This window comes from Brachycentrus maculatus, unplaced genomic scaffold (genome assembly GCF_059751285.1).
Source record: "Brachycentrus maculatus isolate JH-2025_06_01 unplaced genomic scaffold, ASM5975128v1 h1tg000421l, whole genome shotgun sequence".
NCBI lineage: Eukaryota > Metazoa > Arthropoda > Insecta > Trichoptera > Brachycentridae > Brachycentrus > Brachycentrus maculatus.
The window spans coordinates 654,517-667,592 of record NW_028281169.1 but is presented as its reverse complement, the minus strand read 5'-3'; the positions used below and the strand labels follow the sequence as shown (position 1 = coordinate 667,592).

The 13,076-nt window shown below is 34.7% G+C and overlaps 1 protein-coding gene across 1 annotated transcript; it reads left to right on the top strand.

The window, feature by feature from the left end:
- Window positions 1–1,897: 1,897 nt before the first annotated feature.
- LOC148302704 (uncharacterized) lies at window positions 1,898–10,719 on the top strand. Its single transcript, XM_088271196.1, has 4 exons — window positions 1,898–1,961; window positions 5,209–5,425; window positions 6,776–6,947; window positions 8,031–10,719. Exons 1-4 carry the CDS (start codon window positions 1,907–1,909, stop codon window positions 8,349–8,351), a joined length of 765 nt encoding a protein of 254 aa, XP_088127322.1. The 5' UTR covers window positions 1,898–1,906; the 3' UTR covers window positions 8,352–10,719.
- Window positions 10,720–13,076: the final 2,357 nt, after the last annotated feature.

Here is a 13,076-nt window from a genome sequence, read left to right as displayed (position 1 = left end):
ATATATTATTTTTGTCAAATTTTTGTAAAATAAATATAAGTGAATTTTTCACTGTCATATTCATTCAATATTACCCTGGACTGGTACCTGAAGCGGAGGGCTGATCACCTTTCCTTCATGTGTAAACGATCAAGATAACACTGCGTTTATATGACGCAGTGCCCTATGCACCATTGGGGTGCGGATAAGGGTTTTATTATTTATATACATGACACTCAACGTGAGTTTTGACTTATAAAAACAATAATAAACTAACAACATGCATTAGCATAATATAAGTTAGCAATACCAACATGGCTACAATAAGAAACTTTGTACTTTGTGCAATTTCAAAACACATTGCATTTAACATGTTACGTGGCCCAGACGTCGTAGATAAAGTCAAAACTGACAAACCAAGTGCATGCATTGCAAACTAAACTCATGACTTGGGCATACATAAACGTACTGCATCAGCCCCCCGTACCAACCCCTTATCTTCTACCTGCCGGGAAGATTATACAAGATATTATTCAGGATCTTACTGATATATCTACACAGGTGAATAAATTATAGAGATGGGAACACAAAACCGAGGGTAGTCAATGACAGGGGGCTTACTTACGACTTTTCATTGATTATTTAAAGTTTTTAATAAGTGAACTAGAAAACACTAGCCAATGCTGTAAAAGGCACTGCATCGTACCGACGCAATATTATATTTTTCGTTAATTTAATTACACGAAGGCAAAGTCGGCTGTCTAAACTTAAAACACAGTAAGCTACATTTTTTTGTAGTACGTTTTTTGCATTTTTGGACTAAGGAGAATCTACTTAGTCCAAAAATGCAAAAAAAAACGTACTACATAAAAAATGTCCCTTACTGTGTTTGAGTTTGGACAGCCGAAGTGATCAATCCCGTTATTTTTATTAGGTGACCATTAAATGTGAATGTATAAATTTATTTTTCTGAAGTGATATATTGCTTCTGTTCAGGATAAATCGAGACAAATCCGGGATTAACATTTCATACTGTAACATGTATCGATTGCTCGTAACTAACTTACTAACCATCACAGTGTTTCCACAGGGGTAGGCAGAGAGTATAGAATGTCACACAACTCTGTCTTAGCAAACTTTCGTCACCTTTTCGGCATTCATGTATCTTTTCATAAATCCGCGCCGATTTTTCCAACTCCTTGCGATTATTTATCCAGTTAATAAAAAGTACCTGCATACTATTTCTCATCCACTTCCTTTCCTACATATTTATTGATAAATGATATGTTTCTTCTTTTGCGTCATCGGTAACGTATAAAATCTCAAATTCCGCTTCTTAATCGAAGAATTCGGAGCGTAAGACTGATCACCTTGCCTTCATATAATTGGCGATTCAGTAACCTGACTTCGATCAGATGGGGTGCCCTATGTACCACTGAAAGCGGTTAGGAGACAGAAATATTTTTCATTTAAAGCTGAAATACTATTAAACTTCATTTTAATTCATTCTATTGATTTACAAATTAATTTACGAAAAAAAAACGATTTATTACAACTGTTTTTAGAATTCGAATTTAAATTTTACTAATTGAAAATGATACGTAATTCGTCAAAACATGTGTCATAATCGTTTTTAAGAAACGGTGATATTTATCAAGTAAATTTAAAATTTTAAAACTGATAAATATTACCAGAAAGTGACTACCGAATCAATTAATGAAACTTTTTTCTCGTTAAAATACGATATTTCCAACAATCATTTGTAAAAATCCGTATTGAAACAGGACCGTTTTTTTATCATTTCATAACGTAGGAACTTCATAAACTGTTAAAATTATTAAGTTAACCGACCTGTTTTCAAAACTGGAATACCTGCATTTTGGTAGCCCTGAAAAAGAAAAGCGCGTCTTGCGCAGTCGCAAGAAAAATGGCGCCGACCCGTAACATGTGTCACCGGGAGCCACCGCCAAATTCAGCAAGAGGTAAGTAAACCGCATGAAAATAAACGCATGAATTACCAATAAACAATTAAATTTTTCCGGTTAGTTATCTTATTTTTTCAAAGCCATGTTTCTTTATTTTCGGGTTGTCAAATATATAGGTCAGCACGTGTAAATATTGACAACCGTTCACAGGTAAACATTCTAGGTTTATAGGTCAGATAATATAATAAAAGTGCCTACATTAAATCGGGGTAACTTGAACTCCTAAGTAACTTTGGACGGAACCGAAATATTAAATTAATATGTTAATTTTATTATCCTTAAAACATATGTGCTTTATACGAAGTTATAAAAAAATATATAAAAACAATAGGTTTTGTCTGGATGTATGTATTTATATATGGATCTATTTGATTATCGAAATAATAAACAAATAAATTCAATCGCCAGATTTCTTTTTTTTAATAAGGTTGTATGACAATTTTTTTTCGTTTCTAATTTTATACAATTTGTGTTTTTTTTTAAGAAAGCTACATTTTATTGATTTTTTATTTTAATGGTAAAATGTTTAAACTATGCACACTTTAAAATTAATTGTTTCAGTCTGTGCATAAATAACTAAACTTTATTTGTAGATACAATGCCATTAGTGGATTGCACAATATTGACATATCGCGCACTCCTTTCAAGAACGTCATAAATCAAAAAACATGATTTTTCAAGATAACGTTTTTAAAGTTTAAAAAGAAATCACAATGTATTAAAAATAAACATCAAGCCACTTATTGAACTTTTTACTGTGCAACAGATCTTTTTAGGTAAAACCTGAAGGTATTTTCTCCATTTGAAAAATATTTAGTATATTTAAAAAAATAATTAAACAATACCTTTTCATCAAAATGCAAAAACAACATATTCTGCCCTGTGGCGGGTAAATATTAAGTTAAAAATATGCCGCTTTTGCTGGTATATAGTACATTTTCTGGGCATTCCGAAAACACGCATAACTCGAAATTCACGATTTTTGATTTATGACGTTCTTGAAAGGAGTGAGCGATATGTAGTAGCTGTGCGGAATAGTGATTTATTGTTAAATGTCTCTTACATTCATTCCTAATAAACCAAACTTAAGTGCCATGTAACCGGTTCCTATTTTTTTTAAATACCTACTTTTGATTAAGTTTCACGTTTTCAATTGCGTAGTTCGCCAGACGAATGTTTAGTTATTAAGGGTTAATGTTACGCTATATAACTGATAAATAATCTCTTTTTTATTTATTATTTTTACAAATTTTATAAATTATATTCATAAATTATATCTTATGATTCACGATAAATCCACAAAATACGTAAATATTTTGATTACAACTTTCCTGACAATAACAAATACAATTGAAGACGGTTACAAAGTGTGTTTAAAGTTGCCCCAATTGTGCGAACGTACCTACCTGTTTCGTAATAAAAGTTGTAATCTATTTATAAAACTCTAAGGCGAAGGTCATAAAGGTTTATATGAAACTAAATTATTTGTGTCAGAATATTTTTAAATAATCAACGTTTAATTCAATAATAATTTTTTAAAAACATCACTCCAATATTTAAAGGTTATTGAAAATTCCTTAAGTAAACCATAATATTTGGTTGATTTAGTAAATGGCAGTAGGATATTTTGGTAAAATTTTCCAGGAAGTGTTTTTTTATAAACCTTTTTTTAACAAAAATTAAAAGGTTTAAAAAAATCTTGATAACCTTTTTTTAATCAAAGTTTTACTTACCACTATTATTGGTATTTACTAAATAAAACTTTGAATAAAAGTGGATAGGTTTTACCACAAAGTAACTGCCAAATCAATTAATGAAAAATAATAACTATTATTTTTTGACATCTCATCAAAGATGAAGAAGAATATGGAAGTCTGGGCATTTACGGGGCTTACGACCGTCATAGGCTGGTTTAAGTGATCACTTTACACACGTGTAACATTCACCAATTCTACCCATTATTGACAACCACACTACTCAAATTCTTGGAAGTTCTATATATATGAACCAATTTAGAAACCTTGTTCATGAATCACTAGAACTTCACTAGAGACATCTATTGGTGAGATGTAAAGAAGCATTTTATTAAGCAGAAACTCTTATATTAGTATGTGAGATCCGAATCCTGGATTATAATCACACACATGAGAAACGCCAGAAAACGCCAGACAACCACACTACTCAAATTCCAAGAATTTGAGTAGTGTGGTTGTCAATAATGGGTAGAATTGGTGAATGTTACACGTGTGTAAAGTGATCACTTAAACCAGCCTATGACGGTCGTAAGCCCCGTAAATGCCCAGACTTCCATATTCTTCTTCATCTTTGATGAGATGTCAAAAAATAATATGAAAATAACTCCTATAATTGGAGATAATCCAGATTTTGTGAACAAGTATTTGGACACACTCAAAATGTTGTAAAAAAATAATAACCCTTTTTTTGATAACTTCACTTCCGTCCTTAAAAAAAACGTGAAATTAAACACATTTTTGGGCCCTGAAAATCCTGTTGAATTATACATCTAATAAATAGTAATCTCACCCCGTGTTCATCCAGTATTTTTGAATTATTTAAAGCTTTTTTAATGTTGTCGAATTGATAATTAACAAAAATTGTTTGTTGTTTTGTTGTTTGTTACTAGATAGCTAGTAAGATAAGATCTTAAAGACCTCGAAAAATTCCGTACCTTAGAAGCAAACAGACGGCATTGGAGAACATAGAAATAATGATAATTCTCTATGGTTTTTGGGTATTTTAATACTCTTTTTTTTTAAGTACCTATTAAAATTTATGAGACGAATGTGGTAGGTATTAGAAGCAGAGGAAAACTTGACATGATCAAGTATTTCAAATACTTGAAAGTGGTCAGGTCAGAAGTCGGAATAAGCGAGCGGTACTTATGAGGAGATACATGAATGTGGAAGGGGTGAATCAAATACATATTGGTGCGTCGCTCTATTGTCTCTGCTTACCCCTACGGGAAAGCCGCGGTTATGGTTAGTTCAATTCAAACCCTTATCCGCACCCCAATGGTGCATAGGGCACTGCATTATACAAACACAGTGTTATCTTGATCACGAAAACACGAAGAAAAGGTGATCATCCCTCCGCTTCAGGTACCAGTCCAGGGTAATATTGAATATTAGAGTGAAAAAATCACTTATATTTATTTGACCCCCCTGGGAATCGAACCCGGGACCACCAGAACTATGGTTAGTTAGTTAATTAAATTTGATTTCAGTGTGCAGCGTCGTGTCGCTGGACGAGCGGGAGACCCGCGCCCCCCTGCGCCGGCAGCTGTCTGTGGACGAGGAGCGCTTCTGCCCCGGGCACTGGGGCGCCGGGGGCGCGCCGGAGGGCGTTGCCGCGCGCGGCCTGCGCCTGTACCGCGCGCACCTGCTGCGCGCCCTGGCCGCCGCGGGGCTGCGCGCGCCCGCCTGCGCGCAGCTCCCCGTCAGGTAGAGAGACTCCCCCAGTAGCGTGCGGTGACACGAGTAGGTACCTAGACAAACGAGTAACCCCGTCAGGTTGCCCGCACTGATAAAACTACTGGGTTGGTAGCCCTGCGTACTGAGCGAGAGTCTATAAAAGCCCGCGCGCAGTTGCAATCTTTCTCTAGCCTTGAATTTTCACTCATGAATTACATTAAATTATAGTAACTTTAAACGTACAGAGTAAATCCACTCACAAGTAGGCATAGGCTATGAAACTTATAAAACTGAAACCTGAGTAGGGACATGATAAACGGTGTGGCATAAGCCGTAGCTAGACCTCAGAGTCACTTGGATGTTAGGTAATTTAAAAAAAAAACAACAATCATTCTCTTCCTGCACGATCTTCCTTCGGGACACGTAACGAAATTACTATTTTTATATCAATATGGATGAAGAAAAATATGGAATTCTGGTCATTACTTCCATATTCTTATTCATCTATGTTGAGATGTATTTTTTATTACCTAACAAGTATTTGGAGACACTCAAAATGTCCTTAAAAATTCCACAGTGGAAAAATTTTAAGTTCATAAATAAACATAAAAAAAATTCATGAAAAATGTTCAAATTAAAAAAGAAAAAAATGCACCAACTACACCCCTTAAATACCCTTTAAATCGGCACCTACTATACGATCACCAGATATTTATTTTTGGTGATCTCATGTCTATTTCATACCTATGTATATATATATATATATATATATATATATATATATATATATATATATATATATATATATATATATATATATATATATATATATATGTATATATATATATATATGTATATATATATATATATATATATATATATATATATATATATATATATATATATATATAAAACCCTTATCCGCACCCAAATGGTGCATAGGGCACTGTCATATAAACGCAGTGTTATCTTGATCGTTTATACATGAAGGAAAGGTGATCAGCCCTCCGCTTCAGGCAGTCCATGGTAATTTTGAATAAATATTACAGTGAAAAAATCACTAATATTTATTTAACCCCCTTGGGAATCGAACCCGGAACCTCTAGTACGGTAGCCGAGCGTGCTGACCATTACACAACGGAGGCGGACAATACCTATGTATAATATATTATTTTATATTATAGACTTCCATATTCTTCTTCATCTTTGATGAGATGTCCAAAAATAATATTATTTTATTTTATAAGTTTAAATTCATAAACTGTGATCTATAATCAATTGGTCGAGCAATCTTGTGATGAGTCTAAGAGGGCTGGTATGGATACATCGCACCGCACACACATACATACGTCGGATGGTAAAGTGTATCGGGGTGTGCAGGGCCGAGGGCGGCTGGTGGGACCTGTGGTGGGACTCGCGCGCGCTGTCCTCCGCCTCGCGCCACTTCGCCGCCTCGCCGCAGCGCGCCGCCCTGCGCGTGCGCGCCGCCTCCGTGCAGCTCGCCGCGCTCGACTTCCCCACCTTCCAGCACATCCTGCAGACGCTCTTCCAGGTTGTCAATACCACTTCTTCTTGTTCTTCATCAGCCTCCTGTCCTCCACTGCTGGATATGGGCCTCTTCTCATCATTCATCGTTCATTTTGTGTAATACCATTTTTTTTCATTACAATACCCCGATGATGGTTTGAATATTCCGAAACTGTTAGTCGTTATCACACAAAATGAATGATGAATAATAACAAGAGTAATGTCTACCGGTTTCGAAGCTAACCGCTTCTTTATCAAGACTGCTTAATACTAAAACTCCATCTACTAAACAATATTCAAAATATTTTGACGGTTAGGAAAAGAAAAGGTAGATTTCAAGTGGCTTTATTTTTTTGTTGATTGGCAGTCACAGTCAAAATCAGGCATTATAATTAAGTTATAATAAAATATTTATGCTGATTTTAAAACAAAGTTACATCTTAATTATAAAATGGAAAATCACAAAGTTAGCGCTTCAAATATAAATTATAATAACAAGAGTGTTATATTAACATACCACAAAGCTAACAATGATTTTAATATACAAAATAATATTTCTTAGCCTTCCACTTCTTTCGGTCGGTTGCTAGTCGAAGCCAATTTTAATCCCCCACAGACGACATAGCTATCCCTATTCCATCTGACGATCTTTTTGAGGTCTTCCAACACCTCTCTAATTCTCCCAAGGTCTCCATCTTAAAATTTTAGGGGTCCTTCTTCAAATATACGACTTTGTATGTACGATATATTATTACTCTCAAGAGACATATTAGCAGCATCAAGCTAGTAAGAGTAGAATTCTGGAATCTCAAGTGCCCTAAGCATGATTGCTCTTTTCCTCTTCCTATCTACTTTTCCTCCTTCATTTCCATTCCCATACAGTAGCAATGTCCCTCAACCTGAGTTCCTTCACGGGCGTTATCTATATCCCATCCCGAATAAATTACACTCCTATTTCCGAAAATCTGTAATTGTGGACTGAGTATCTTGCCTCCCTTTGCACCACTTGCTGCAATAGAGGGGTCAAAGAGAATAATTTTATATGCGCACGGTCGAAATCGGCTCGACATCGGTAGGCGCTTGAATATTTTCTATTATCATTCTTCAGGAGGGCGGCGCGTCCATCGAGAGGGTCCTGGCGCTGTTCTACTTCCTGTCGGACCTGTCGTGCGCGGCGCTGCGCAGCGGCCTGCGCGCGCACTTCTGCCGCGTGACGGGCTGGGCCGCGCGCCACCTGCGCGAGGGCGCCGGGCCCTGGGTGTTGCGCCACGGCGGCTGGGGCCGCGTGCTGCGCGCCGAGCGCCGCGCGCCCCCCGCACGCTCGCCCGCCGAGCTGGCGGCCTTCGCGGCCCTCGCGGCGGCCTGCGCGCTCGCCGCCGTCTGCGTCTACAGGCTGCTCAATAAGCACCCGGTCGCCATCGCCAACTGATCGACCACCACGACCAGGACACGAAGAAATCTCTAGAAAGATGATAGGAGGCTCTGAGCACTCCATCACTAGACGCGATCTCAGATACAACAAAGTTCAGGTATAATGTATACCGATATACCAATTTGGGCAAAGCGGAACAACGAGGATTCAGATAGCCAAAGATGAACAACACATGTTCAATTCGATACCTTTTTTTTTTTTAAATGAACAGTAAGTTCTAGGTGAATGCCGATATAGGTAAACATGATGTTTAATATTCATTCTTCACAGGGTTCAAGCAGATACCAGTTTATCCAAAAATGAACAACAAAAGATCAGGTATATTATATATCATAATTTTGACAAAATTGCACAACAAAGATTCCGTAGAAAAGTTTAAGTAGACACCCAAAAATGTTAGAATTGTCTAACAAAGGTTCAAATAGATACCAAATTAGGCAAATTTGAACTATTGTTGTTCTGGGATCGTATTAGAAGTACTACCAAAATTAGAAGTCCAACATTCGGACACGAATATGTACAATCTCTGAGCTTGGTTGTAAAAAATCGCGAGTTCTGACGAATTTAAACAATCCATAAGAAAACATATTTTGAATTCAGTTAAAGGTAGCATTGAATTTTCTCACTTTTCCTAAACAGCAAAACGCGAGAAATGATGCACTCATACTTAATATGATGCCACCTCTTCTAATTCTGGTGGAGCTTCTACAGTTTTATGGAACCTGATTGAAAAGTCTGACACTGAAAGGTATGATAGATAGTAAAAGGTTTATTTTTAATTTTGCAAAATGCCACGTGGATATGAATATTTGACCCGAAGATCTTTTGACTGTTATTCGACAACAATATTTAATTGCTTTAATAAATATTAGGATATATTGGCTTGTCCTTTTGGATAATTTGCCTGCTAAAATTGTGAAGTATAAATATACACTAGGTAATATGGTTGAAATGAGGAAAAAAAATCTTTTTAATCCTTTGATGCTTAAAAATATCTTCTGAAATTTTTCTCTTTCATCCAATTTTATCTCAATCCGTGATCTTCATTACATTCTGATTCTACTTTTATTTCCATACTTTTCTTTTTTCTTTTTCTATCAATATCATCTAAATCTGAATATGCCAAAGCTATAAATGACTAAACGATTTGTATGTTGAATAACTGAGTAACTTTATGAAAAAAATATAACTGATATGTTTTATTCATTTTGCTGATAAATTAAATCCAGTAATTGCTGCAAGTTTCAATTAATTTTTTGAGTGCGGTGTTCATGTCGAAATTTCAGCAAGTTCTTATCTTTCAGATTGGCAATAAACTGTGGATTTGGTTGATCTTACTTCGCTGTTTAGATAGTCCAACATAAAAGGACTGGTGGTGTAAAATTTGTCGATTTGGGTGACCATGTGATGTCGTCAAATTTCGAGATAGAAATTCCACAAAATACTAGGCTCAAAATGGTATGAAGCAATTCAAGTATTTGTGCTCACTTTAAGTATGTCACTTCATAAAACAATTATACAAAAAATGCTGAACCTTACTGTTTAAGTAATGTCAACAAATATGAATGGTTCTACATTTTTGTCGTTCACATAACACTAGTTCACTTTTATAATATAATATGTACAACAATATCTTTTAATCTTTACAGTATCTGATTGATCAATATTTTAAAAATATCAGTTTAGTGATATTTTTGTCTGTTAAAACTGACTGAAGCAGTCTTTGCTTTCACTTCTCCCTTTATTCTTCTGCTAAAATAATACTTGCGCCTCTGTGTTCATCTACATTATATTTATTACATCTTCGATCTTCATAACTACGATCGCAACTCAAACTTCGACAAAAATAAAGTAAAATATTGTCGAAACTCAAAATGTATCTTGCTCCTTAATTCTCTTTCGACTTTAAAGAAATGGGTTATATTACAAACCCCTGTGGTACACCCTATAACTTCATTTCGACGTATTTCGGTGAATACTTTCGACCAGCTATATAAACAGCTTTAATGCGTTTTTATGTATAATAATAATAATAAAACCCTTATCCGAACCTTAGTGGTGCATAGGGCACTGCGTCATATAAACGCAGTGTAATCTTGATCGTTTACGCATGAAGGAAAGGTGATCAGCCCTCCGCTTCAGGTACCAGTCCAGGGTAATATTGAATAAATATATCAGTAAAAAAATCACTTGTATTTATTTTACCCCCCTTGGGAATCGAACCCGGGACCTACAGAACGGTAGCAGAGTGTGCTGACCATTACACTACGGAGGCGGACAAAATGTATATGAGGATATAAATCAATTACATAAAATAGGGTCTTTTCACAAATCGGGAATAGCATTTAAAAAGAAATAAAAAAAACATTTTTATACAATTGTAATGTTTTTATACACGTTTATAAAGTATGTATACATTTATAATATTTTTTAATGCGTAAATATTAAGGGAGAGTATTTGGTTGTTTGCGAATTGTTTGCAATTGAAAAAAAAATATCATTCTTTTTAAACTCTTTACCTTTCCATAACTCTTTTCTTTTCAAAACAATGTATTTATTTCGAAGGAAAACTTATTTTTACGATACAAAAATGGTATTTTAAACAATACATTCTAGTAAGTCAAATTTTACCTGGATTTAAAGAAAATTAAGTTGCGTTTTATCGTATGTAGATATTATAATAAAGTTGTAATAAAATATTTATAGTGATTTAAAACAAAGTTACATTTTAATTAAAAAATGGAAAATCACAAAGTTAGTGCTTCAAATATAAACTATATAAAATGGATTACTTCCGAATTATACGAGTAGCGCTGAGTTTACAGCATTTTATTCAAAAATAATATGACTAACATGCCAATTCGTAAAACAGGTTTATGACTAATTTTAACGTAACGAAATTCTTTCAAACGCATCCCTTACAAGTCATCCCACGATCATCTGATATGCTTTGTTTGTTTATTTAAAAAAATAATTCGACGTCTTTGTCATGCAAACACTACGATTGTAGTATAACTTTGTAGTACTACAATAATCATAAGCAGGTACGAGTTGGGAACGCTACATTTTTATTGTAGTGTTTCCCATCGCTAGAGAAAAAACAGAATATGGCGTTCGCGTGTTTATGGTTTCCGTGCGCCATGTTGTGAGTGTTGCCAGCTCGCGGAGCAGTCCGCTGGGCAGGCACCACTCGTAATTTTACCCTTTCATCAAGATGTATATTTTTAAAAATATGTATGTATTTAATGTGATACGCAATGGCAGACAGTATTTTTATCACGCTTGTTCGTGAATATTTTTGTTTGATGGAATTCGATATCAATTGTGGACCACACCTTGAATAAATATAATTAAAAGAAAAAACAGGCAAATGGAAATTTAACAAAAAAATACCGAAAAAGTTCATATGCTATATTTAAAATAAATATATAAGTTGAAATATCAAAACTGTATATAATAATATAACAGCTCATTTTCTTGTATTTTGAAAAATATGCAAATTTAACATGTATGAAAATTAAATAGTCTCGTTCTAGTAAAATGATGATACCTAGTATTTTTTTTAATTAATAAAAAAAATCCTGAATAAAAGTAGCATAAAACTTTAGATTTTGATGAAATTTCTGTAGTTAATTTTTCACAAGAACTAAATTTGACTCCATTATTCAATAGTATTGATAAAAAATATCAGAAAATATTAGATATTATTTTTGAGTTTATTTATTGGAACTAATTTTGATGTTTTTTCAGTTTCCAACTTAATTCAAAACTACAATATATCAAATACAATAAAGAGTCGCGTGAACGGTCAGTAATGAATTGTTCTCGTCAATCAATATCAAATGTGATTTTTAGTATGTTTTTTTTCTCAAATAATAGTACTTATGTATTTTACAAAATGAATTTTGTAGTAAATAAATGAATATCATTGGTTTTTGTACTTAATTTTAAAGCTGTTTTTTATTGGACCCATTTTCAAATCCCATGTCCCACTTGGGAGAGCAAAAGAGGTGTTCGAAGACCCCAAAAGAGATGGTCCGACGACATAGCCCCTGTGGGGGTAGAAACTGGCTGCAAGCAACAACCGACTGAAGGAAATGGAAATAAGGGGAAGAAGTCCAGGACTCGTGAAGAAGGAAGAAGAAGAACACCCCACTTTCGTGAATAAAATATATGGGTACATTTTTTAGGTGGGAATTGCATTATTTACCTTGTCTATTATGTACAAGGTTTATAGATAATTAAGTGGATTTTTGTTTCTTCTAACTAAATAAGGATATTTTTTTACAACCTTTTGAGTGTGTCCAAATACTTGTTCACAAAATCTGGATTATCTCCAATTACAGGAGTTATTTTCCTATTATTTTTTTTACATCTCATCAAAGATGAAGAAGAATATGGAAGTCTGGGCATTTACGGGGCTGACGACCGTCATAGACTGGTTTAAGTGATTACTTTACACACGTGTAACATTCACCAACTCTACCCGTTATTGACAACCACACTACTCAAATTCTTGGAAGTTCTATATATATGAACCAATTTTGAAACATTGTCCTTGAATCACTTGAACTTCACTAGAGACATCTATTGGTGAGATGAAAGAAACTTTTTACTGAGCAGGAACTCTTTTATTAGTATTTGAGGTCCGAATCCTGAATTATAATCACACACACGAGAAACACCAGAAAAAATGCCCAGACATCCATCCAGACTTTCATA